The sequence below is a fragment of the Lucilia cuprina genome, chromosome 6 (assembly GCF_022045245.1).
Source record: "Lucilia cuprina isolate Lc7/37 chromosome 6, ASM2204524v1, whole genome shotgun sequence".
NCBI classification, from domain to species: domain Eukaryota; kingdom Metazoa; phylum Arthropoda; class Insecta; order Diptera; family Calliphoridae; genus Lucilia; species Lucilia cuprina.
The window spans coordinates 4,277,576-4,301,824 of NC_060954.1; the positions used below are offsets into that span (position 1 = coordinate 4,277,576).

Consider the following 24,249-nt stretch of genomic DNA (forward strand, 5'->3'; position numbering starts at 1 on the left):
AACTGAACTAGAACTGAACTAGAACTGAACTAGAACTGAACTAGAACAGAACTAGAACTGAACTAGAACTGAACTAGAACTGAACTAGAACTGAACCAGAACTGAACTTACCCTTTGTCTCAGTTTCTCCGACAACAGCGGCATCACAATATTTAAAACACTATGGAAAAATCCCGGCGTATTTATAAAGTGAACACCCTTAATACGTAAAGGTAAAGATTTCTCATAAAATTGTATAAGTTTACGTAAAAATATTGGAGTATATTTTGAAGCCGCATTTAAGGTGATACCTTTCAAATCCATTATATAAATATTACCATTTATACAGGCATAAGGATCATCCATAATAACAATTTCATGCATAGCATTTGTAACACGATAAAGTTCATCGAAATCAACTAGACCCTTAGCGACATCACCCTCATATTTGGTATAATAAATGCGAGCACCATTATCGTTCAATGGCCTGGGTAAAGGTCCGCAAAGTCTGAAATACATGTGTATAAAATCATAATAATTTATAATTTGATTCACTTTAAAACTTACCCATAATTATACATTTTCCTAAAGCTGGGATCATGTACATTGGTGACATTTAAAAATTCCGAAAATTTTGTCTTCAAGGTAAAAAACAGATCCAATTTGGTTTTCGCCTTTTCTAAACTGTATTTACAGCCACGCAGGTATTGTATTAAAAACTGATCATCTTGACGGGCTTTTAAATGTGGTTGCTGTTGCAGCCAAGTTTTCAAAGCTAACAAATCATCGGGTATTCTTTTTGGTACTTCTGATAATTCAGTTTCTGCAACTTTTTGTAATTCCTCTGATAATGGTTTTATCATATTTTCTTGTTACGGTTTCTAAGACGTTCGTTTTTAAACTACTACTTGAAGTTGTCTTTAAGTCAGGAAAACTATAAGTCAATGAAATTTTATAATATAAAAAGAACAAGTTTTATATTAGAAATAAATTAATTATTGTAAATTTTATAGTGGTTTTTATAAAAGTTGTAGATAGAGTGAGATACCAGTTATTTTAGACAAATGTTTTAATTATACAGATATTTACATATTTTAATAAGTTAAAATATTCTATATAAATGGGTAAAAATTTACTGTCTGTTGTGCTCTATATAAACAAAAAAAAAGCTATTGGAATAAAAGCAAAAGTGACACATGTTATTAAATATATGTTTTTATTAAAAAATATTGGGTTCTAATAGAAATATATATATTTTTCAATAACCCAACATACAGTTTAGTACAAATTTATGAAAATCTAATAAAAAATTATTAATTATTAAAGAGAAGAAAACTTCCATTAGTAAAGTTAATTCTTTTGAGTTTAAAAGCTTTATTTAGATACGTTTATTCCTTAAGGGAGTAAGTTTTCTTTAGATTATTAAGGAATAGGGTTTTCCTAAGGCAGTAAAATCTGCTTTAGTAAAGTTTAAAGTTTGCCCCCGTATTCATAAAGATATTAAAAGCTTATTTTACGCATATTTTCCATACAAAATTCCTACAATAAACCATCAATAACTTCATTAAAACTTTATTTTGAACAGTTTACTTAAAGCTTTCTTTGGCAAAGTATACTCCGTTCTTTAGTCAAGTCTACTCCGTTCTCTAGAGAGCTTTACTGCGTTTAGAGAGTAAAGCTTTTTTTGCACAATTTGCTTTCTAAGGCAGTAAATCTTTCTTTAGTAAAGTTAATTGCTTGTTCCTTAAGAGACTAAATTAAAGCTTTTATTAGTAAACTACATCTTTAGGAAGTTTTTCATTAGTAAACTTTGGGAGTAAAGCTTTTTTGTACAGTTTGTTTCTAAGGCAGTAAAGCTTTCTTTAGTAAAGTGTATTCCTTTGAAGACTAAAATTAAGCTTTTATTAGTAAACTACTTCTTTACGAAGTAAAGCTTTCTTAAGTAAACTACTCTCTTAGGAAGTAAAGCTTTTTTTTTACTTAAAGTAAAGCATTTTTGCACAGTTTGCTTTCTACGGCAGTAAAACTTTCTTTAGTAAAGTTTATTCCTTTAGAGATTAAATTAAAGACTTTATTAGTAAACTACTTCCTTAGGGAGTAAAGTTTTCTTTAGTAAACTACTCCCTTAGGGTGTAAAGCTTTTTTGTACAGTTAATTTACTTCCTTTTTTTTTAAAGTTTGCTTTCTAAGGCAGTAAAGCTTTCTTTAGTAAAGTTTATTCCTTGGAGAAGTAAATTAAAGCTTTTATAAGTAAACTACTTCCTTAAAGTTTAAAGATTTCTTTAGTAAATTACTCCCTACGAAGTAAAGCTTTATTTTGTACACTTTATTTCTTTAGGCAGTAAAGCTTTTTCTAGTAAAGTTTATTCCCTTGGAAAGTAAAGTTTTAAAGTGAGGCTTTTTTCTAAAGTTTACTTTTGTTGAGTAAAATAAAGCTTTATTTAGTAAACAACTTCTTAGGTCATAAAGCTTTCTTTGGTAAAGTTTATTCTCTTAGAAAGTAAAGCTTTTTTAACATTACTTTTTTAGACAGTTAAACTTTCTTTCTGTGACTAAACATTCCCTTAGAAGAGTTTTATTTCTTTCCTTAGAGTGAAAAGCTTTCTTCGGAAATATTTTACAGAGTACTAGAACTGTTATAATGTTATTGGCAAAACTTTTGATGGCTTTCAAAGTCATTTTATTATACATTTTACATACATTTCGAAAACAAAAACTTAAAATTTAGTTTAATTAAGATACTTTCCTCTAGTCCACATCTAATTTACGGAATGAACCACCCAAACCATACATATTATCAAAATCGATAGGTTTACCAGGTCTCAATAGTTCTTCGGTGCCATAGTTTTCATTTTGTTTAAAATAATCCGCATACTCTAACCATTTCTCTTCAAAGTTCTTTATGAGTTGTTCTCGATCACCATTAGTTCCACCCAAATAGTTGGGTAAATATTTTTTGGGAATATTTTTCTCTAAATCATCAGCATAATTTTGACCATAAATAAACATCTAAAAAAAAGAGAGAAAGGAAAATTTAAAATTTTATCATAATTAGATATTCAGAGTTTCCTATAGCAAGCTTGAGCTCAGTTTAGACAACTTCTAATAAGAATCTTACCCTCTGTCTCAGTTTCTCGGTTAACAGCGGCATCAATATACTCAAAACACTGTGAAAATATCCCGGTGTATTTAACATATGACAAGCTTTTATACGCAACGGTAAAGATTTCTCATAAAATTGTACAATTTTTCTCAGAAAAGATGGTGTAAATTTTGATGCCATATTTAGGGAAATATTTTTCATATCCAAAATATAAACAATACCATTAATGCCGGCATAAGGATCATCAACAATTAAAATTTCATGCATAGCATTCACCACTCGAAATAAATCTTCTATATCAAATAGACCTTTGCCAATATCACCTTCAAATGTCAGAAAAAATATACGTGGACCATGCTCGTTGAGAGGTCGTGGCAAGGCTAGACCAAAACTGCAAAAATTAAATTAAATTAATAAATTTTTACTTAAATCCAAATTTTATTTTTAAATTCTCACCCATTATTATAAATTTTTCTAAATCTTGTCTCATTTATATCGGTAACATTAAATAAATCGGGAAATTTTGATTTCAAAGTGAAAAATAGATCTAGTTTGGTTTTAGCTTTCTCCAAACTATATTTACAGCCGCGCAGATATTGTATTAGAAATTGTTGTTCCAGTCGGGCATTTAAATGTGGCTGCTGTTCTATCCAAGTTCTTAGGGCTTTTAGGTCCTCAGGTATTCTGTGTGGCACTTCTGCTAATTCCAATTCAGCCACTTTTTGTAATACCAAAGGTAAAGCTTTTATATAAGACATACTACTTTGTGCCTGAGATCGTTACAAGTTGAAGTTTTAATTGCAACTGTTAAATAAAAATTAATATTTTTAGCTTATAATTAAAGTAATTCAAGTAGAAAAAAGATTATTTTATTTATATATAGACAAAGTAGTGCTTTTAAAACATCTGCTTGAAAATATAAAACATTTTCCTAGATTAATACATGTTTTAGAAAATTTTCATTAAATAAGTTCAAACTAAATTTAAGAGCTTTTCTTAATTTAGTTATTAGTTTACATTGTTTTAGTTGATTTATTAGTATTAAAACATGTTTTTGAACTTTACATTGAAAACTACTTGAACTATTTTCGATATTATTTTTTAAAACAAGTTTCTTCTATTGTAAGCTTTGATTATCAGCTTAGAGCAGAGAGTAAATATTGGAAGTAATCATGTAGATTTATTAAAATGATCAACGATCATAATTAGAAAGGCCGTTTATGCATTAGGGTGTTTTATTTTAATACACTTTAAAAAAAATAATTCTGTGTAAAGTCGGTTCTATAGTCTAGATTTAAAACTACTTTATAGTCCAGGCTTTACTCCAGCCCTGTATAGAATCAACTTCATATTATAGTCTACATTATTATCCATTCCAGTTTAGATAATAGAGCTACAAAACTGAACTAAACACTACTCCATAGTCCAGATTAAAGTCAGCCTCATAGTCCATACTATAGACTAGTCATTAGTTCAGACTATTGACTACTTTATAGTCCAGACTAAAGACTACTCTATAGTCCAGGCTTTTGACTACCCCATAGTCTAGACTATAGACTATTCTATACTCCAGACTATAGACTACTCTACAGTTCAGACTTTAGGCTTCCCTACAGTCCAGACTAAAGACTACTGTAAAGTCCGGACTATAGACTACTCTATAGACCAGACTATAGACTACTCCATAGACCAGACTATAGACTACTCCATAGACCAGACTATAGACTACTCTATAGTCCAGACTATAGACTACTCTATAGTCCAGACTATAGACTACTCTATAGTCCAGACTATAGACTACTCTATAGTCCAGACTATAGACTACTCTATAGTCCAGACTATAGACTACTCTATAGTCCAGACTATAGACTACTCTATAGTCCAGACTATAGACTACTCTATAGTCCAGACCATAGACTACTCTATAGTCAGACTAAAGACTACTCTATAGTGCAGACATAAAACTAATCTATAGTCCAGACTATGGAGAAAATACGCTACTCTACAGTTCAGACTTTAGACTTACTTATAGTCCAAACTAAAGACTACTCTGTATATAGTCCAGTGACTACTCCAAAGTCCAGACTACAGATTACTCTATAGTCTAGACTATAGATTACTCTAAGTCCAGACTTTAGATTACTCTAAGTCCAGACTATAGATTACTCTACAGTCCAGTCTATATACTACTCTACCGTCCAGTCTATAGACTACTCTACAGTCCAGTCTATATACTACTCTATAGTCCAGTCTCTAGACTACTCTATAGTCAGGTCTATAGACTACTCTATAGTCAGGTCTATAGACTACTCTATAGTCAGGTCTATAGACTACTCTATAGTCAGGTCTATAGACTACTCTATAGTCAGGTCTATAGACTACTCTATAGTCCAGCCTATAGACTACTCTATAGCCCAGACTATATACTACTCTATACTGCAGACTATAGACTAGTATGTAGTCTTGAAAACATGCTACTCTATAGTTCAGACTTTAGACTTCCTTATAGTCCAGACTATAGACTACTCTATAGTTCAGAATTTAGACTTCCTTATAGTCTAAACTTTAGACTACTCTATACTCTAGACTACTGTATATTTGAGACTTTAAACAAAGCTATATTATAGACTAGAGACTATCTGTCTCAGTTTCTCGGTTAACAGCGGCATCAATATACTCAAAACACTGTGAAAATATCCCGGTGTATTTAACATATAACAAGATTTTATACGCAACGGTAAAGGCTACTCTATAGCCCAGACTATATACTACTCTATACTGCAGACTATAGACTAGTATGTAGTCTTGAAAACATGCTACTCTATAGTTCAGACTTTAGACTTCCTTATAGTCCAGACTATAGACTACTCTATAGTTCAGAATATAGACTTCCTTATAGTCTAAACTTTAGACTACTCTGTACTCTAGACTACTGATATTTGAGACTTTAAACAAAGCTATATTATAGACTAGAGACTACTTTATAGTCCAGACTAAACAAAGCTATATTATAGACTAGAGACTACTTTATAGTCCAGACTATAGACTACTTTATAGTCCAGACTATAGACTACTCTATAGTCCAAACTATATACTACTCTATAGTCCAGACTATATACTATTCTATAGTCCAGACTATAGACTATTCTATAGTCCATAGACTACCTTATATTCCATACTATGTAAGTACATAAATTAATTTATAACTTTGTAAATTTAAATTTTTTACTTATTTTTTTTTATTCGCCTCTAAAAATTTTAAACTATAAAGAATTATTATTACACATCAATCCACATTTAATTTACGGAAGGAACCCTCTATGCCAAACATACTATCAAAATCGATAGCTTTGCCGGGACGTAATTTTTCATCGGTACCAAATTCAGCATTCTTCTTAAAATAATCTCTATAATCATCTAATTTCTTTTCCCATTCGACAGTGAGATCAGCTATACAACCATTTTCACCGCCATACTCTTTGGGCAAGTATTTCAGAGGGATTTCATTGGTTAGCAAGTCCATTTTATTCCCATGGACATATAACTATCAAAAAAAGAAAAAAAAAATGATATGAAAAATTATTTTTTTAAATTTTGTATAACTTACCCTTTTCTGTTGTTTCTCCGACATCATGGGTTTAATCATATTGAAAACGGGTTCAAAACCCGTAGGTGTGTTAATAAAATGTGAGGCTTTAGGTCTTAGGGGTATAGCTTCTTCCGAAAACACTGTCATTTTCTTAGCCACTGAGGGTGTCATTTGAAACATATGAGCCATAGTGGCCTTTTCAAAATCACCAATGAATACCACACCATTGATAATAGCATAATCATCTTCGAGTAAAACAATTTCTTGCATGGCACTAGCCACTGCCATTACCTCTTCAATGTTGTATTTATCGGCAGAATATAAACCCATGCGCATAATACCAATACGTGGACCATTACCATTTAAAGGTGTAGGCAGATAAGACCACATACTAAATGATATAAAGTGTAGTTAGTATTAGTTTTCCATTTAAGCCAAAAAAGTAACTTACCCCAAACGAAAGATGTCTCTAAACTTGGGATCATCCACATCGGTGGGTCTGAAAATTTCGGGAAATTTACTTTTTAAGGTATAGAATTTATCAATTTTAGATTTTGCTCTTTCCAAGCTGTATTTGCAGCCACGCAAAAAAGCTATTAAAAGCTGATCATCAGTATTGGCACGCAAATGTGGCTGTTGTTTAATCCATGTCTTCAAGGCCTCTAAGTCGGCTGAAATGCGTGCTGGATCTTCTCCTATTTCGGCTGCAGCCTTTTGTAAATCCTCATTTAAAGGTCGTATTTGAGCCATTTTGCTTCCCACTATTAACACTTTTAAAAGTAGACTAACTTAAAAATTTTAGTAGCTATTGAATTGATTTTCTATTTTCCCTATATTACAATTCCTAGACATTATCAATATTAGACGGTTAACAGATAAAAAGTAACTGATAAGTTAAGTAATGTTATTAGAACTTATGGTGAGGGGGGTAGTAGCAGTAAGTTTTTGCACGTACTAGTATACGATATTATTGTCCCTTGTTGGGGTGTATTTGTTTATCTTGAAGATAAGCTGATTTTTTTGAAAAGGTCGATCGTTGTTAGGACAATATCAATGTTTCTTTATGGTAAGATAGTAAAACGTTAGCAATTGTTAATTTCTTTGAAAAAACTCTTCAATAGTCTATTAGAAATAGACCTATTTAATTGACACGAATGCCATCAGTTTTCTTAAGAAAGGTCTGAAAAAAACTACTTAAAGTTGAGAAATATACATTATTTTCTAATATCTCAATCGTAAGCCACAATTTAAATAAAACTCAATCCTTACCCCTCTCTCATAATATTGTATATATATTCCCTTTAGTATGTCCACAATTCGTATCGATCATACTTTAATATATTTTCAACTTGAGTACATATTTCATCATGTAGTTTTTTAGTGATTAAATTTATTTTGTTAGGGAATACATTTTAGACTTTATGACTAGATTTTGCCAATCATTTTATAATATTTAATAGTACTACGCGTAAAAATTTAGTGCAAATTTATAAACAAATGCTCCAAATATCAATACAAAATACAATACATTTTTAAAAATAACTCAATAGCATGTCTTGAAGGATCTAAAAAAGTGATCAATAGGGAATTTTGAGATAAATAATTTATTTTTTTTTAACAATTAAAAGTTCACCAAACTTTTTGATAAATTAGATTTAATTCCATTTTTTGAAATACACTGAGCAGCAATACTAGAATTAAACTAGAACTGAACTAGAACTGAACTAGAACTGAACTAGAACTGAACTAGAACTGAACTAGAACTGAACTAGAACTGAACTAGAACTGAACTAGAACTGAACTAGAACTGAACTAGAACTGAACTAGAACTGAACTAGAACTGAACTAGAACTGAACTAGAACTGAACTAGAACTGAACTAGAACTGAACTAGAACTGAACTAGAACTGAACTAGAACTGAACTAGAACTAAACTAGAACTGAAACTAAACTGGAACTATAGCTCAGTTCTTGTTCAGAACCTAACTAAAACTAGTTCACAACTTTATTTAATTGTTATTATTATCGTATTACTGCTTTATTAATTTGTTGCAACTGTAATAAACAGTAAATATTACTATTAATGTAAAAAAAAATTATAAAAATGTAATATTTTATTGCCTTAATCTTAATCCACATTTAATTTCCTAAAAGAACCCTCTATGCCAAACATACTATCAAAATCGATAGCTTTGCCAGGTCGTAATTTCTCATCGGTACCATATTCAGCATTCTTCTTAAAATAATCTCTATAATCCTCCAATTTCTTTTCCCAAACGGCAGTGATTTCATCAAAAGAACCATTTTCACCGCCATATTCTTTGGGTAAATATTTTAAGGGAATTTGTTGGATTAAAGAATCCAATTTATTGCCATGGACATATAACTAAAAAAAATTTTAAAAAAGTGTATGTTATATTAAACGATTTGTTATAATATGAAGATTTGTTGCAAAACTCACCCGATTTTGTTGTTTCTGTGACAACATGGGTTTGACCATATTGAATACTGTATCAAAACCTGCGGGTGTATTAAAGAAATGTGAAGATTTCGGTCTTAAAGGAATGGCTTCTTCGGAAAACACAGTCATTTTTTTCATTACGCCCGGAGTCATTTGAAACATATGAGCCATGGTGGCTTTTTCAAAATCTCCAATAAATACCACACCGTTAACATTGGCATAATCATCGTCTAGCATTAAGACTTCTTGCACAGCATTTGCTACACCCATGATTTCTTCCACCGAGTACTTATCGGCTGGATATAAACCACTGCGCATGATACATATACGCGGTCCAGTCTCATTGAGGGGAGTGGGTAAATACATCCACATACTACATATACACCAAAAAAATGTAGTTTAAAGTTTATTATTTTGTTTCCATTCTGAACTTACCCCATTTTAAAGATTTCCTTAAATCTAGGACTATCTATATCCGTAACACCAAACATTTCGGGAAATTTTGTTTTTAAGGTAAAGAATTTATCTATTTTTGATTTAGCCTTTTCCAAACTATATTTACAGCCTCTTAGGAAAGCTATTAAAAACTGATCATCAGTATTGGCTTTGAGATGAGGTTGTTGTTTTATCCATGTCTTAAGGGCCTCCAAATCTTCCACTAGACGTTTAGGATCTTCACCCAATTGTTCGACAGCTGCTTTTTGCAAAGTTTCGTTTAAGGGTCTTATTTGTGCCATGTTTTAAAAGCTGTTTACTAAAATGAACTAAATATTAATTTCTTTATGAATTAGTACTTTGCTAACAAAAAAAAATCTTATCGGTTTTGGTTAAATTTAAGAAATTTTATTAGATTAAATATAGTTTTTGGTGTTTATTAAGTTGGAAACAATACAAAAGGGTGTTTTAAAAGGTGGAGTTATTTAAAAGTTAAACAATTTTCTCTCTCTAAAGATTTTTTTAGAAAACTTTTAGCACAACAAAAGCTTTCTATAATAAACAAAACTTAGTTAAATAAAATATACCTAAAAACTTGGATCTAGTGGCACCATCGGAATTCTTAACACGTAAGCTTTCATCTACTCCATATTTGTCATTATCTTTGAAATACTCCACATAAGAAAGAACTTTCTGTTCCCATTGATCGATTAAATCTTGTAAACTGCCAGCCTTGCCACCATATTCCAAGGGCAATATCTCTTGTGGTATGGATTTGTATAACTGCTCCAGATTAGAACCATGAACAAACATCTAGGTTAAAAAAATAAACATAATTTAAAAAAAAAACTATAAAAGCTTTTAAAAGCTTATTTAAAACTTTACTTTATTTTGTATTTTTGCAGGCATAAACGCTTTAGCCAAATTATACAGAGGAGCAAATCCAGTGGCCGTATTTATAAAGTGATTAGCTTTTAGATTTAGAGGAACACATTCCTCAGTGTATTGTGAAATTTTTTTTAAGGCCGCCGGACTAACTTGTATATAGTGGCTAGCAGACACCTCACCAAAATCCATAACATAAATAAGACCGGAAACAACGGCCACATCATCCTCTAAGAATAAAATATCTTGCATTAATTGACGAAATTGTGAAACCTCATTAAAGGAAAATTCCCGGGGATCAAAGGCCCCATTGCGTACCAGTACAACACGGGGACCCACTTCGTTTAATGGTTGTGGTAAGTACACTACCACACTATAAAATAAATATAATTTTTTAAAATCGTTTTTTTCTTATAAAAAAAAATTAAGAATATATTTTACACCAATACTCACCCACATTTTAATAATTTCCTAAACCTTTCTTCTGCTACATCTGGTCTTCTTAAGATCTCGGGATTTTTTTCTATATAACTATAATAATTGTCCAGTTTTTGTTGAGCTTCCTCTAAATTATATTTACAATTTCTTAAGAATGCTATAAGAAACTGATCATCTGTACGAGATTTTAAATGAGGCTGTTCTGTAATCCAAATTTTTAAAGACTGTAATTTGCTAGCCATACTTTGGGGTTCTTCATTTAATTCCTCATTGGCTACTTTTTGTAGCGAATCGGTAAGGGGTCTTAATACCATTTTACAATGAAAATTTTATTTTATTGTAATAAAACTAATGTTTTCTCTCTTGTGAATATTTCTTTAATGAAAGCAAATTTTTGAGTAAAAATATTTTTATTTTATTACGTATTTGTTTATTTATTTAGTTTTTTTTTGTTTAAACAATAATTGTTAATTAATGATGAGTGTAATTGAAAAATAAGCTCATTTATCTATTATATACATAGATATGTATGTAATTAATAAAAAAAAGATTTAGAGATAAAGGTGGTGGAGTGGCGGAAAAGTCAGTAGTAGGAAAACGTTGTTCATGACTATTTTAAGCTTTCTAAAAGTTTTTTTTATATAAAGCTTTTGCAAAACAACAGTATTTTTTTACAAAAAAGTTAGCTTGATAACAGTTTAAAGACTAGACCATAGACTGGGCTATGGACTAGACTATGTACCTACCTATTGATTAGACTATAGGCTAGACTATAGACTAGACTATAGACTAGACTATAGACTAGACTATTGACTAGACTATAGACTAGACTATAGACTAGACTATAGACTAGACTATAGACTAGACTATAGACTAGACTATAGACTAGACTATAGACTAGACTAAAGACTAAACTATAAACTAGACTATAGGATAGACTAAAGACGAAACTATAAACTAGACTAAACTATATACTAGACTAAACTATATACTAGACTAAAGACTAAATTATAATATAGACTACACTAGACCATAGACTTACTTGGCTTTACATATGAGTATAGAGTAAACTGTACAAACTTATCTTGTTGGCCCAAAAAGGCTGAGAAAAATAAGCCGGAAATGTCTAAAATTTCAATTTTATTTTCTTAAATTATACATAAAATTTGTTTAATCTACTAAATACCAAAATAAAACCACTTCTTCTTAGTCCACCACTAATTTACGAAAAGAGCCCACCAAACCCATATCTGTTGATTTCGTATCAGTAACTTCCACTTCTTTAATACGCAAGGATTCATCTACACCATATTGTTCATCTTCTTTGAAATAGTCCCTATAGGATAAGATTTTCTCTTCCCATTTATCTATCAAATTCTGTAGACTACCATTAAGGCCACCATATTCTTCAGGTAAAATTTCTTTGGGTATAATCTTAAACAGTTCCTCACGTTTTGAACCGTGGACAAACATCTGAGAGCAAACAATTTGTATAGTAAAATTAAATAATATTTCAAAGAAAAACTTACTCTCTTTTGTATTTTCTCGGGCATAATGGGTTTTATTAAATTAAATACCGGCTCAAATCCCGAGGGTGTATCTATGAAATGTGAAGCTTTAATGCGTAGCGGAATGGCCTGTTCCGAGTACTGAGAAACTTTACGCATGGCACCGGGGCTAGCTTGAAATAGATGAGCTGCTGAGACATCAGCAAAATCCATAATAAAAACTAAACCTCCCACAACCGCCACATCATCTTCCACCAAGGTAATATCTTGCATCAACTGGCGATATTGAGCTACTTCCGAAAAGGAGAATTCACTAGGATCGAAGGCTCCATTACGCACTAATACCACTCTAGGTCCTGACTCCGTTAGAGGGGTAGGCAGATATAGTATAATACTAAATAAAAATTTTATAATAAAATTTTAAGATTCTTGCCTTTTTAACTCCGGTTAACTCACCCCATTTTTAATAATTTACGAAATTTCTCATCATCAAAATTGGGACGTTTTAAGAAATCAGGATATTTTTCCTTTAAGGCATAATAATTATCTAATTTCAATTTAGCCTTTTCTAAACTATATTTACAGCCTCTAAGAAAAGCTATTAAAAATTGATCTGTAGTACGAGCTTTCAAATGTGGCTGTTGCTCTATCCACGCTTTAAAATCAGCCAAATCAGATTCTATACGTTTAGGATCTTCATTCAACTCTTCGACGGCCACTTTTTGTAAGGCTGGACTTAAGGGTCTTATAGACATTTTCTTAAATTTTATATTTTCTTTTTTTAGCTGGGAACTTACTATGTTTTCTGAATGAGCAACAGTTTCGAATTAATTGGTGGAAAATGTTAATTTTTGATTTTTTATATAAAAATAATAAACATTGTTTTCGTTTTTTCGAAGGGCTTAAGAGTAGGGGAATATGAATGAAAGAAATGTTTTTATATATTATTAATATATAATAAAATAAATTGATAACAAATTGAATATTTAACAAATTGTTGTTGCTAGCTTTTTTTAGTAATTTTTTGTATATAGTTTTTATCTATTATGTTTGGATTATTAAATAGGTTTTTGTGCAGAGCAGGGTTCGGGTATATTGTTATGTCAATCAACGACATTAAATTATTCTAAATAGTCAAGTTTACAGTCTGCATTAGTGTTTTCAGTCGGTAAAGTTTGAACTATATGTTTAGTCTATAGTCTTGTACTTAGTGTAGTCTATAGTGTAGTCTATAATCTAGTCTATAGTGTAATCTATAGTCTAGTCGATAGTCAAGTCTATAGTCTAGTCTTAAGTCTAGTCTATAGTCCAGTCTACAGTCCAGTCTATAGCCTATAGTGTAGTATATAGTCTAGTCTACAGTTTAGTCTACAGTCTAGTCTATAGTAAAGTCTATAGTCTAGTTTATAGTCTAGTCGATAGTCAAGTCTAAAGTCTAGTCCATTGCCTAGGCTACAGTCCAGTCTATAGCCTAGTCTACAGTCCAGTATATACTCTAGTCTATAGTCTAGTCTATCGATTAGACTATAAACTAGACTTAACTATAGACTAGATAGATAGTCTAGTCTATAGTCTAGTCTATAGTCTAGTCTACAGTCTAGTCTATAGTCTAGTCTATAGTCTAGTCTATAGTCTAGTCTATAGTCTAGTCTATAGTCTAGTCTATAGTCTAGTCTATAGTCTAGTCTATAGTCTAGTCTATAGTCTAGTCTATAGTCTAGTCTATACTCTAGTCTATACCCAGTCTATAGTCTAGTCTATACTCTAGTCTATAGTCTAGTCAATGGTCTAGTCTATAGTCTAGTCTATAATCTAGTCTATAGTCAAGTCTATAATCTAGTCTATAATCTAGTCTATAGTCTAGTCTAAAGTCTAGTCTAAAGTCTAGTCTATAGTCTAGTCTAAAGTCTAGTCTAAAGTCTAGTCTAAAGTCTAGTCTAAAGTCTAGTCTAAAGTCTAGTCTAAAGTCTAGTCTAAAGTCTAGTCTAAAGTCTAGTCTAAAGTCTAGTCTAAAGTCTAGTCTAATGTCTAGTCTAAAGTCTAGTCTAAAGTCTAGTCTAAAGTCTAGTCTAAAGTCTAGTCTAAAGTCTAGTCTAAAGTCTAGTCTAAAGTCTAGTCTAAAGTCTAGTCTATAGTCTAGTCTAAAGTCTAGTCTATAGTCTAGTCTATAGTCTAGTCTATAGTCTAGTCTATAGTCTAGTCTATAGTCTAGTCTATAGTCTAGTCTATAGTCTAGTCTATAGTCTAGTCTATAGTCTAATCTAGTCTTTAGTCTAGTTAATAGTCTAATGTATAGTCCAGTCTAGTCTATAGTCTAGTCTATAATTTAGTCTACAGTCTAGTCTATAATATAGTATATAGTCTAGTCAAAAGCCTACTCTATAGTCTAGTCCATAGCTTAGTCTATAGTCTAGTCTATAGTCTAGCCTATAGCTTAGTCTATAGTCTAGTTTGTAGTATAGGTAGTAGTATAGTCAATAGTCTAGTCTATAGTGTAGTCTGGTATATTGTATATTCTACGCTGGTGTCTAGCTTAGTCAATAGTCTAGTATATAGTCTAGTCTATTGCTAATACAAATAAATATTTTATCCTCTAGACTTTCCACTTCATTTCACATCTTTATTATTAAAATAAACCAAAAAATGTCTTCAACCATGATCTTCTCTTAGGCTCTATCCATATATCTGTAAAAGAATTTTTAAAAATTAACAAAAAGAAAGAAGAAAAGAAAACTTAGTAACATTAAAACAACATTTATAAACTAAACAAACTAAAATATTTAAACATAAAAAGAAAACATCACAACAGATGTTAAACAATATTAATAATAATACTATAATATATCTTTGGTTAAATTTACATTTTTATGTCTTAGATAAATTTTGCTATGAGGAGTTATTATTAAAACTGCAAATAAAAATAAAACAACAATTAGGATAATAAATAACATATATAGGAATTAATTAAACTAATTATAAAGAAGACGAAAAAGAAGTAGTAGTAGTAACAGTAAGTATAACAATGAAACGAGCAATTTGTGTTTAGTAAAGAAGTGGAAGTAGAGCAACCAATTAATCGATGTCCAATTGTTTAAAAGAACCCTCTATACCAAAATAACTTTCATAATCAAATGGTAAGCCATCCTCTCGTAATTTTTCCTCAGTACCATAATTGGGTTCATCCAAAAAGTAATCACGATATTTCATTAATTTCGCTTCCATACGGTCGATTATGTCCTGCATAGTGCCATTGGTGCCGCCATATTCTTCCGGTAAATACTCTCGAGGCACGTGATCGTATATAATATCAGCTGTGGAACAAACTGAAATCTAATGGGGAAAAAAATAAGAAATTAGGTTACAAGATTATATTTTTCAGTTTTTTTTGGTAAAAACTTACCCGACTTTTCATTTTCTCTGGAAAGAATCCCTTTAGAGTATTGAAACCTCTTTCAAATGGTCCTGGTACATTTATAAAACAAGTTCCCTTTTGGCGCATGGGCATAGCCTCATCGGCAAATACTGAAAACTTTTTTAATAAGTCAGGTTGTAAATTAAACAAATGTGTTCCCGATACATCCACCATATCCATAATTTCCATATAACCACAAACCGTGGAGTTATCATCTTCTATCATCATGATTTCACCAAACATAGAACCCACCCTTATAATATCCTCAAATTTATATTTACTCGTATCATATGCTGTAGCTCTTATAATCGTAACACAAGGTCTGCCCTCATCTTCGGGTATAGGTATTTGTAGGATTATGCTAAGGGAATCAATATAATAAAATTTAGCTTCAAATACATTGAATCCAAACTTACCCCATTCTTAATATTTCTAAAACTTGTGGATCATCAACTACTCTCTTCTCATTGAATACTTCCGGTATGGCCGCCTTTAAGGTATAATAACGATCAATTTTCTGTTTAGACCGCTCCAGACTAAATTTTGTTCCTCTTAAAAATGCCAATAAAAATTGATCATTTGTTCGGGCCTTCAAATGGGGCTGACTTAAAATCCATTGCCTTAATCTTAAGACATCGTCAGCCAATTGTTTCGGATTCTCATTCAATTCTCTAATAGCCACTTCTTGAAGAGCGGGCGTCAATGGCCTTATAACGGGTGGTGTATCTGCGTTGGCTGGATTCATATTGTCTTCATACACTACTGTTGCTGACTAAGCGGACGCCTAAAAATATACACAAGTAATTGTCATATTTTTAACGTTAGTCTGCAATTGATTGATTTATTATTTCGTGGTTTTACTGGGCACTCAAAACACTATCAGCAAGTAATCCAATTAAAATTGTACCTGTAAGTTTTTAATTGTCGTTTTAGTATTGTTTTCTGGTTTTTAATCGGATTAACAGTTTGTTACCACTGGTAACTATTTGGCCACAAATATTGATAGTTTTTTTAGACGCTATTATATTATTTTCAGTAATTGGTATTATTTACAATTGATAAAGAAATTTACAATTAAAATTACTGCACAGTGGGTTAGTAATAAAACTAGAACAGAACTAGAACAAAACTAGAACAGAAGTAGAACAGAACTATAACAGAACTATAACAGAACTAGAACTGAACTAGAACTGAACTAGAACTGAACTAGAACTGAACTAGAACTGAACTAGAACTGAACTAGAACTGAACTAGAACTGAACTAGAACTGAACTAGAACTGAACTAGAACTGAACTAGAACTGAACTAGAACTGAACTAGAACTGAACTAGAACTGAACTAGAACTGAACTAGAAATGAACTAGAACTGAACTAGAACTGAACTAGAACTGAACTAGAACTGAACTAGAACTGAACTAGAACTGAACAAGAACTGAACTAGAACTGAACTAGAACTGAACTAGAACTGAACTAGAACTGAACTAGAACTGAACTAAACTAGATCTGAACTAGAACTGAACGAGAACAAAACTAGATGCGGAAAGTTTGTTTTCTAATTATTTACTAATTTTTTTTACCAACACAATTTTTTGAGTGTATTTTCTTATAATTTATAAAATCACGTTTTAAGTTTTTTATATAAACAATTGTTTTTTAAAAATATTTATAAACCGACTTAATAACTAATTACGGTTGTTGTTTTTTTTTCAATTTGAAACACAATATTTTAAGAGCAAACAAATAAATACTTTTTTGCTTATAAAAATCTTCAAAATTAAGTTGTTTCTCAACTTGTTTATTTTGTTCGATAACTGATACGAATTATAGTTTATAGAAATGTTTACTGGCTAAATTTAATCTTCTTTTGATAAGATTTTGTTTAGTTTTTTGTATTTTTTATAACAAACAGGTGTCTATATATTCAGCTCTTTTTAAATACTTTTTAACGATTTTTGTTATACACTGCCAAACCGCTGAAGTTGTTATTTACCGTTTGAAGACTGTCGCACAACTGCAGTTCAATTGAAATTGAATTTTTATAAAAACTTTTTTTTCATTAGCCTCTGCTGCTACTGCTGTTCCTTCAACGTTAACTGCTCTGTTACGGTTTCTTACAAATTATTGAATTTGTTTGATGATTTTGTAGTTTTTGTTTCCATTCGTCTATTTCTCTTTTTATTATTTTCTCATTTTTATCATGCACACAGACCCCTATATTATTTAAGTTCAATCATTACAATTAATAGCTTGAGAAAGTAGAGTGTTAAGTTGAAGTTGGGGAATGTAACTATGGTAAAATACATGTAGGGTACTTTTTGTCCAAATTACTTCATTTTATGACAATTTTGATTTTGAAAAATTTTGATAAATTTGGGTCTCAGGTCATTATAGAATTATACAAGAACTGAACTAGAACAGAACTAGAACTGAACTAGAACTGAACTAGAACTGAACTAGAACTGAACTAGAACTGAACTAGAACTGAACTAGAACTGAACTAGAACTGAACTAGAACTGAACTAGAACTGAACTAGAACTGAACTAGAACTGAACTAGAACTGAACTAGAACTGAACTAGAACTGAACTAGAACTGAACTAGAACTGAACTAGAACTAAACTAAAACTGAACTAGAACTGAACTAGGACTGATCTAAAACTGAACTAGATCCGCACTATAACTGAACTAGAACTGAAAATTTTAATTATTATTGAGGAAACGCTATCATATGGTCTTGCTACATAAACCAATAACTTTATTTTTTATTTGTTAATCTCGGACATTGCTACGTCACTACAATTTGTATTGCATGACTGTGATTTTTTCTCGTCTTCTCTAAAACACATCAGATTTCATTCATTTTAAGATTAACTGCAGTTTCTTTTTTAATTTTCTTTCTCTATACATTTCTTTTTTTTAATACATTTAATTTATTTTGCAATTGTTTAAAATAGTTTTTTATTATTGCTATTGTTTTGTAATATATTTTTTTGTTGTAGTTTATTGATCTTTTAATAAATTGTTTATCTATTGAGTAGCTGGTATTTGTAGCAATTGATTTCTAGTGTTATAAATGTATATTATTTTAAAGTCCATGAGGTATAGGAGGCGATAATCGGTGTTTGAATTAATTGTCCCAATAGTTAAATATGTAAAAAATCTACGAAAATTGGTATTAATGAAAAAAGGCTGCTTATCGGTCATGTCTATTAAAAACTTTTCAATTTTAAATATTTTCAAAGTTTTAATACAAAATAGTCTTTGAACTTTTAAATAAATCGTTTTCATTAAACATAAGAGGTCTTATTTAAAGATCGTTTGTCTTAAAACTACTTGAAAATAAATTCATTTTTCCACATACTTACTTGAAATTATGCCAACAAGATTCTTCAATTTAATTGAAAGAAAATTCTTAATTTCTTCTTTTATGTACGAATAAATATGCTTATACACTTGCCCACTCAGGTCCCCCTCCTTTTCGGCTTACAAATTTTCTTTGTAACTTTCTTGAGAGCAAGTTCAAGCTCATTTAAATTTGCAATGATCAAGTTAAAAAGTTTACGATTATTTAAAGCAAAAAACTACAATCAATTACTATTATTAACCTAACATTGTGAAATAAATGTAAGAAAATCAGTTATATTTAGTTAAATATCAAGTTTGTAACATTAACGAAATGTCTGTATTAAGATCCAGTTGAAAACTATATTTAGCTAAGACACAATTTTAAGCTATTAAGCGAAGACACCATACAGAGTTGCAAAGAATATTAGTAAAATATTTAGCGGCATGGTAATCCTATGATTTTAAATAATTTCGTTCTTGTATTGAATATTTTCAGTTAATAATATTTAATTTTTCATTTTCTTTTCTAAAATATCACAAAATTTTAACTTTAACCCCTAAAGACTAAGAGGTCAAAGGTAAACTAAAATATTTTATTACTTAGTTTTAATTTGTGCCTTAAAATTATTAATTGTAACATAATTCTACTTAACAATGATTTTCTAAAAAAAAAACTATTGAGAAAAACAATAGTTTTATAAAATGATTGTTTTAATTAATGTGACTTTATGGCCCAGATTTGTGTTTCCTTAAGCCAGCCGCTTACTGCTGCTGTGTGATTGTTGTATCCGATGTGTGATGATAAATGGCCTTGTCTTGTTGGATAATTGACAATTGATCATCAATTATTATTTGCAAATAATATTGATAGATTTCCAAGAAATATATTAGGGTTAATAAAACACATGCTAAACTAATAGTAAAAAAGTTGTAAAGCAATTGAAATATGTTTAAAGGAATTTAAATGTTTAAATAAAAATGTATTTGATTTGTAATTTTATAGAATTTTACTTCTTAAGTTATGAGAAGTTTTTAGAGCATAATCTTAATTTCAAGATATCGTTTAACTAATAGATTTTCTGCCGGTGGAAATATTATTTATTTGGGAAAATGTACAAGTGTTAATATGGCAACTCTAATAAGTAACAACTTACTAGGATTCTATAGTTTAAACGAAAAGTCTACTTTTCGACTTTTTTCATTTAGTTAAAAGTCGACTTTTTACATTTTATGAAAGGTCGATTTTTCGACTTTTTTCATTTAATTAAAAGTCGACTTTTAGACTTTTCGACTATAAGTATTTTATAAAAAGTCGACATTTTGACTTTTGGATTTTTCGACTTTTTGCGACTTTTTCAAACTTTTCGACTTTTTGACTATTTTCGACCTCTTTAGATTTTTTCCGACTATTTTCCGACTTCTTTCGAATTTTCCGACTATTTTAGAGTTTTTGACTTTTTTCCATTTTTTTTTAAATTTTCGACTATTTTTGACTTGTTTCTACAATCTTTGAGTTTTCGAATTTTTCCGATTTTTTACGTTTTTTCGACTTTTTTCGACTTATCGACCTTTTTCAACTTATCGACTTTTTTCGATTTTCAGACTTTTCGAATTTTTTTGACTTTTATTAACAGTCGACTTTTTTCGCAGACGATAGTCGACTTATCGAACAAAATAGTCGACTTAGACTTTTCGACTTTTTTCGACAAAAAGTCAATTGTTCCAACTTTTCGACTTTTTGACTTCATTCGTCTTTTTTCCGACTATTTTTCGACTTTTTTTCGAATTTTTCCGACTATTTTAGAGTTTTTGACTTTTTCCACTTTTTAACATTTTCGACTATTTTTGACTTGTTTCTACAATCTTTGAGTTTTCGACTTTTTCCGACTTTTTGACTTTTTACGAGTTTTCGACTTTTTTCGACTTATCGACTTTTCGAATCTTTTCGACTTTTATTAACAGTCGACTTTTTTCAGAGACGATAGTCGACTTATCTTTTTTTTAGAACAAATAGTCGACTTAGACTCTTCGACTTTTCTCGACAAAAAGTCAATTGTTCGATTATTCGAAAGTCGATTTATAGAGCCCTACAACTTACCATATTGAAGTTGATTTTCTGCATTTAATCATTATGTTAACAGAACTAAACTAGAACTGAACTGGAACTGAACTAGAACTGAACTAAAACTGAACTAAAACTGAACTAGAACTAGAACTGAACTAGAACTGAACTAGAACTGAACTAGAACTGAACTAGAACTGAACTAGAACTGAACTAAACTAGAACTAAACTAGAACTAGAACTGAACTAGAACTGAACTAGAACTGAACTAGAACTGATCTAGAACTGAACTAGAACTGAACTAGAATTGAACTAGAACTGAACTAGAACTGAACAGAACTAGAACTGAACTAGAACTGAACTAGAACTGAACTATAACTGAACTAGAACTGAACTAGAACTGAACTAGAACTGAACTAGAACTGAACTAGAACTAAACTAGAACTGAACTAGAACTGAACTAGAACTGAACTGGAACTGAACTAGAACTGAACTAGAACTGAACTAGAACTGAACTAGAACTGAACTAGAACTGAACTAGAACTGAACTAGAACTGAACTAGAACTGAACTAGAACTGAACTAGAGATGAACTAGAACTTTTATCCAAAAAAATGTTCTTTTTAAGGTTTTTAATTTCATTATTCATTTAAACAATCTCTGGCATTTCTCTTGTAGTGTTTAATTCACCACTGTTGAGGTGAATTTAATAATATCTTCATAAATATTGCCAGACTTTTAAGAAAATCAAAATAACCACTTTATGTAAAAAATATCTTACATTAAGATTTTCTTTAAAGGTTTAGTAAAAAATCTATAAAATTAATAAAAATTACAACTTACTTTTTAATTTCGAAAAATAAAACACTATAGTTTTGTAAATGTTATTAAATATTTTCTTAAAATTATTTTTATTCTTACTAAAAATGTTTAATGTATTTTATGTTCATATAATAAATGTTTTTTTTTTTTTTGGAAAAATAAAAATTATGTATAAAAGTTAAAAAACACTTGTGCTGAATTTTTTGCTTATAACTGAAAAAGTTAGTAAAGTGTTATTATATAATAATTTAAATATAATATTATAAAAAAAATAATAATAAATGGTGCAAATGCAGTGCTAATTAGGGAAAAATACAAAAACTTTTAATAAAATTCTTTAAATCATTTTAGAATTTTATCAAGTTTATTTTATTTTTCTGAGCAGAAAGTTATGATAGAAATAAATAGTGTTGATATATAGAATGAATTTTAAATAATTAATTAAAAACTAAATTAACTTAAAATTAAAAGTAATTAGTTGTTGCAGTTTAAAATCTACCACCATTTTAAACCATTTAAGTTAAATAATTCAAATGATTTCGAAGGGTTTTAAAACTATTTTTATATTTCAAAATAAATGTTATTTTTTGTTAATACAAATTTTTATTTTAAATTGCTTAAATTATTTACTTAACAATTAAGATTAATTAGTTCATTAATTAAGGAAATACTTATAAAAACGCATTGCATATGCAATTTGTAAATTGTGTTATTGCACAAAAGCTTTTCTTTTCGGGGGTTTTTATTTTTTCTTGTCTAAATCAATAAATGCTAAATATTTTGATGAGAGATTTCTGTAAAGTTTAATATAAACCTGATGGTATATCGGTGACTTTGGAGCCTTGGGTGTAGGATCTAGTTCGACTGTTGACATTGTTGTTATTCAAAATATCAGGCCGACTATTTTGACTGGTATAGGAACCAATTCTTATGGTTGGATTACTGCCGAAATAGATCTGTTGATTGCTTTTGGATTTTTCCCTATTAGAGGGTATCAACTGTTGTCCCCTTGAAGCCTCGGTAAAGGTTTCATTATGGCTGGCAAATACCGCTTCTAAACGTTCCACATTCTTGGTAACTCTTTTAGCCTGTAGGGCCGCCGTCAAATCAGGTTTGGGATATTTTTGTGGCGTATTCATGCCGGTCATGAAAAACACTCCATTAAAATGTTGAGCCGGTGCTGTGGCACTATTTGTGGCCTCGGCAAAACTATGTCTTTTATTTTGTGTATTTAAAATGGCCTCATTGGCCGCAAGCTCGTCATCATTAACATGATCATTACTATCTCTTAAAGCCTTCAAATTAGGATCATCCTCACAATGGCGGGCATTCATAATGACATCTAACAGTTCTCGGGTGGTGTTGTTGGGTGTATTAAAAGCATTCTGTTGATTTGTGTTATTTTCTGGTATTTCTGGGGAATCTAATATCGATCTATGATAAGATTTATCATGATCTTGTAGTATATAGTCTGATTCATCGAAAAAAGTCTTAAGAGCGGCTACTCGTTCGTCAGCATTTTGTGTGATTTGTTTTTGCATCATTAACATGCCATATTCTGAACCATCTAATTCGGAACCATCCGGCTGCACTAGATGAGCCAAAGATCTTGATTTCCTAGGCGGTTGAGGCACTATATTAACCGGTATAATCTCTTTTTCCTTGGCTTCTGAATTCAATTGTGAAAATTTACATTCATTTGAACAGATTTGCTTCTCAGCTTCATTCACGACATTGTCCAGTTCCTCCATAACATTATCTATATCAACATCGTTGCTATTGAGATTTTTATTGTTTTTCTGTGGCAATACCAATATGGGTACTGGCGATAAAGAAGGTCCTGTATCAGAACTACTAATGCCTTCATCTTCATGCTCTGACGAATCTTGTTTGCCCGGTGGTATATGTCTGGGCAAGGTAACCCCCTGTTTGTCCAGCGATTTAAAGGTGTTCTCATTTTGTGCTCCCTGCAAACGAAAGATTTCTCTTTGCAGTTCGGCACATCTTTCCTGTAAACGTCTTTCCATGGATGTTAATACGGCCTTTTCCTCGTGCAGTATTTGGACTCTTCTCTCTAAAATAACCATTTGACTGCGTACACGTTCAGCTTCACGAGATTGATTAATCATTTTGTCTACATCCACATAAATGTCATTGAAACGTTTCAATTCGTTGCGTAAAACATCCAGCCAGGGAGAAGAGGATGAAATGGT

General features: G+C 30.5%; 9 protein-coding genes across 15 annotated transcripts in view; 1 reads left to right on the plus strand and 8 right to left on the minus strand.

The window, feature by feature from the left end:
* Positions 1–919, minus strand: part of LOC111678310 — a 5,792-nt gene extending 4,873 nt beyond the window's left edge. Inside the window, 2 exon segments of the mRNA XM_046955775.1 lie at positions 112–487; positions 547–919. Of these exon segments, the coding sequence (XP_046811731.1) occupies positions 112–487; positions 547–842 (672 nt within the window). The 5' untranslated portion in view covers positions 843–919.
* LOC124420985 overlaps positions 1–24,249 on the plus strand; it is a 139,494-nt gene that overhangs the window by 43,718 nt on the left and 71,527 nt on the right. Inside the window, exon 2 of the mRNA XM_046955603.1 lies at positions 10,472–10,807. The gene's annotated coding sequence lies outside the window, so the exon portion shown is untranslated. The remainder of the gene's footprint in view (positions 1–10,471; positions 10,808–24,249) is intronic.
* Positions 2,647–4,007, minus strand: LOC111678323 (alpha-tocopherol transfer protein-like). Its single transcript, XM_023439633.2, has 3 exons — positions 3,539–4,007; positions 3,098–3,473; positions 2,647–2,988 (listed from the first exon to the last, which is right to left on the minus strand). The coding sequence occupies exons 1-3, from the start codon at positions 3,838–3,840 to the stop codon at positions 2,728–2,730; spliced, it is 939 nt and encodes a 312-aa protein (XP_023295401.2). The 5' UTR covers positions 3,841–4,007; the 3' UTR covers positions 2,647–2,727.
* Positions 6,289–7,463, minus strand: LOC111678299 (alpha-tocopherol transfer protein-like). Its single transcript, XM_023439609.2, has 3 exons — positions 7,123–7,463; positions 6,690–7,062; positions 6,289–6,626 (listed from the first exon to the last, which is right to left on the minus strand). The coding sequence occupies exons 1-3, from the start codon at positions 7,419–7,421 to the stop codon at positions 6,369–6,371; spliced, it is 930 nt and encodes a 309-aa protein (XP_023295377.2). The 5' UTR covers positions 7,422–7,463; the 3' UTR covers positions 6,289–6,368.
* On the minus strand, positions 8,714–10,286 carry LOC111678298 (alpha-tocopherol transfer protein-like). Of its 3 annotated transcripts, none has more exons than XM_046955609.1 (4): positions 10,154–10,286; positions 9,567–9,885; positions 9,132–9,504; positions 8,714–9,056 (listed from the first exon to the last, which is right to left on the minus strand). In XM_046955609.1, exons 2-4 carry the CDS (start codon positions 9,866–9,868, stop codon positions 8,799–8,801), a joined length of 933 nt encoding a protein of 310 aa, XP_046811565.1. In that variant the 5' UTR covers positions 9,869–9,885; positions 10,154–10,286; the 3' UTR covers positions 8,714–8,798. The 3 variants fall into 3 exon arrangements, with proteins under 3 accessions (XP_046811565.1, XP_023295376.2, XP_046811566.1); XM_023439608.2 differs by having other exon boundaries at positions 9,567–9,895; positions 10,154–10,282; XM_046955610.1 differs by having other exon boundaries at positions 9,567–9,878; positions 10,154–10,280.
* On the minus strand, positions 9,959–11,268 carry LOC111678300 (alpha-tocopherol transfer protein-like). Its single transcript, XM_023439610.2, has 3 exons — positions 10,905–11,268; positions 10,452–10,824; positions 9,959–10,379 (listed from the first exon to the last, which is right to left on the minus strand). Exons 1-3 carry the CDS (start codon positions 11,201–11,203, stop codon positions 10,119–10,121), a joined length of 933 nt encoding a protein of 310 aa, XP_023295378.2. The 5' UTR covers positions 11,204–11,268; the 3' UTR covers positions 9,959–10,118.
* Positions 12,023–13,626, minus strand: LOC111678297 (alpha-tocopherol transfer protein-like). The gene is made up of 3 exons (XM_023439607.2): positions 12,854–13,626; positions 12,419–12,791; positions 12,023–12,362 (listed from the first exon to the last, which is right to left on the minus strand). The coding sequence occupies exons 1-3, from the start codon at positions 13,150–13,152 to the stop codon at positions 12,096–12,098; spliced, it is 939 nt and encodes a 312-aa protein (XP_023295375.2). The 5' UTR covers positions 13,153–13,626; the 3' UTR covers positions 12,023–12,095.
* On the minus strand, positions 14,997–17,793 carry LOC111678296 (retinol-binding protein pinta-like). 5 transcript variants are annotated; one of them, XM_023439600.2, is made up of 4 exons: positions 17,654–17,793; positions 16,226–16,593; positions 15,798–16,170; positions 14,997–15,727 (listed from the first exon to the last, which is right to left on the minus strand). In XM_023439600.2, the coding sequence occupies exons 2-4, from the start codon at positions 16,552–16,554 to the stop codon at positions 15,470–15,472; spliced, it is 960 nt and encodes a 319-aa protein (XP_023295368.2). In that variant the 5' UTR covers positions 16,555–16,593; positions 17,654–17,793; the 3' UTR covers positions 14,997–15,469. The 5 variants fall into 5 exon arrangements, with proteins under 5 accessions (XP_023295368.2, XP_046811562.1, XP_023295369.2 ...); XM_046955606.1 differs by having other exon boundaries at positions 17,558–17,793; XM_023439601.2 differs by having other exon boundaries at positions 16,226–16,716; positions 17,654–17,787.
* The window catches only part of LOC111678295, a 124,105-nt gene continuing 122,025 nt past the window's right edge, over positions 22,170–24,249 (minus strand). The window contains exon 10 of the mRNA XM_046955605.1: positions 22,170–24,249. Within this exon, the coding sequence (XP_046811561.1) occupies positions 22,840–24,249 (1,410 nt within the window). The 3' untranslated portion in view covers positions 22,170–22,839.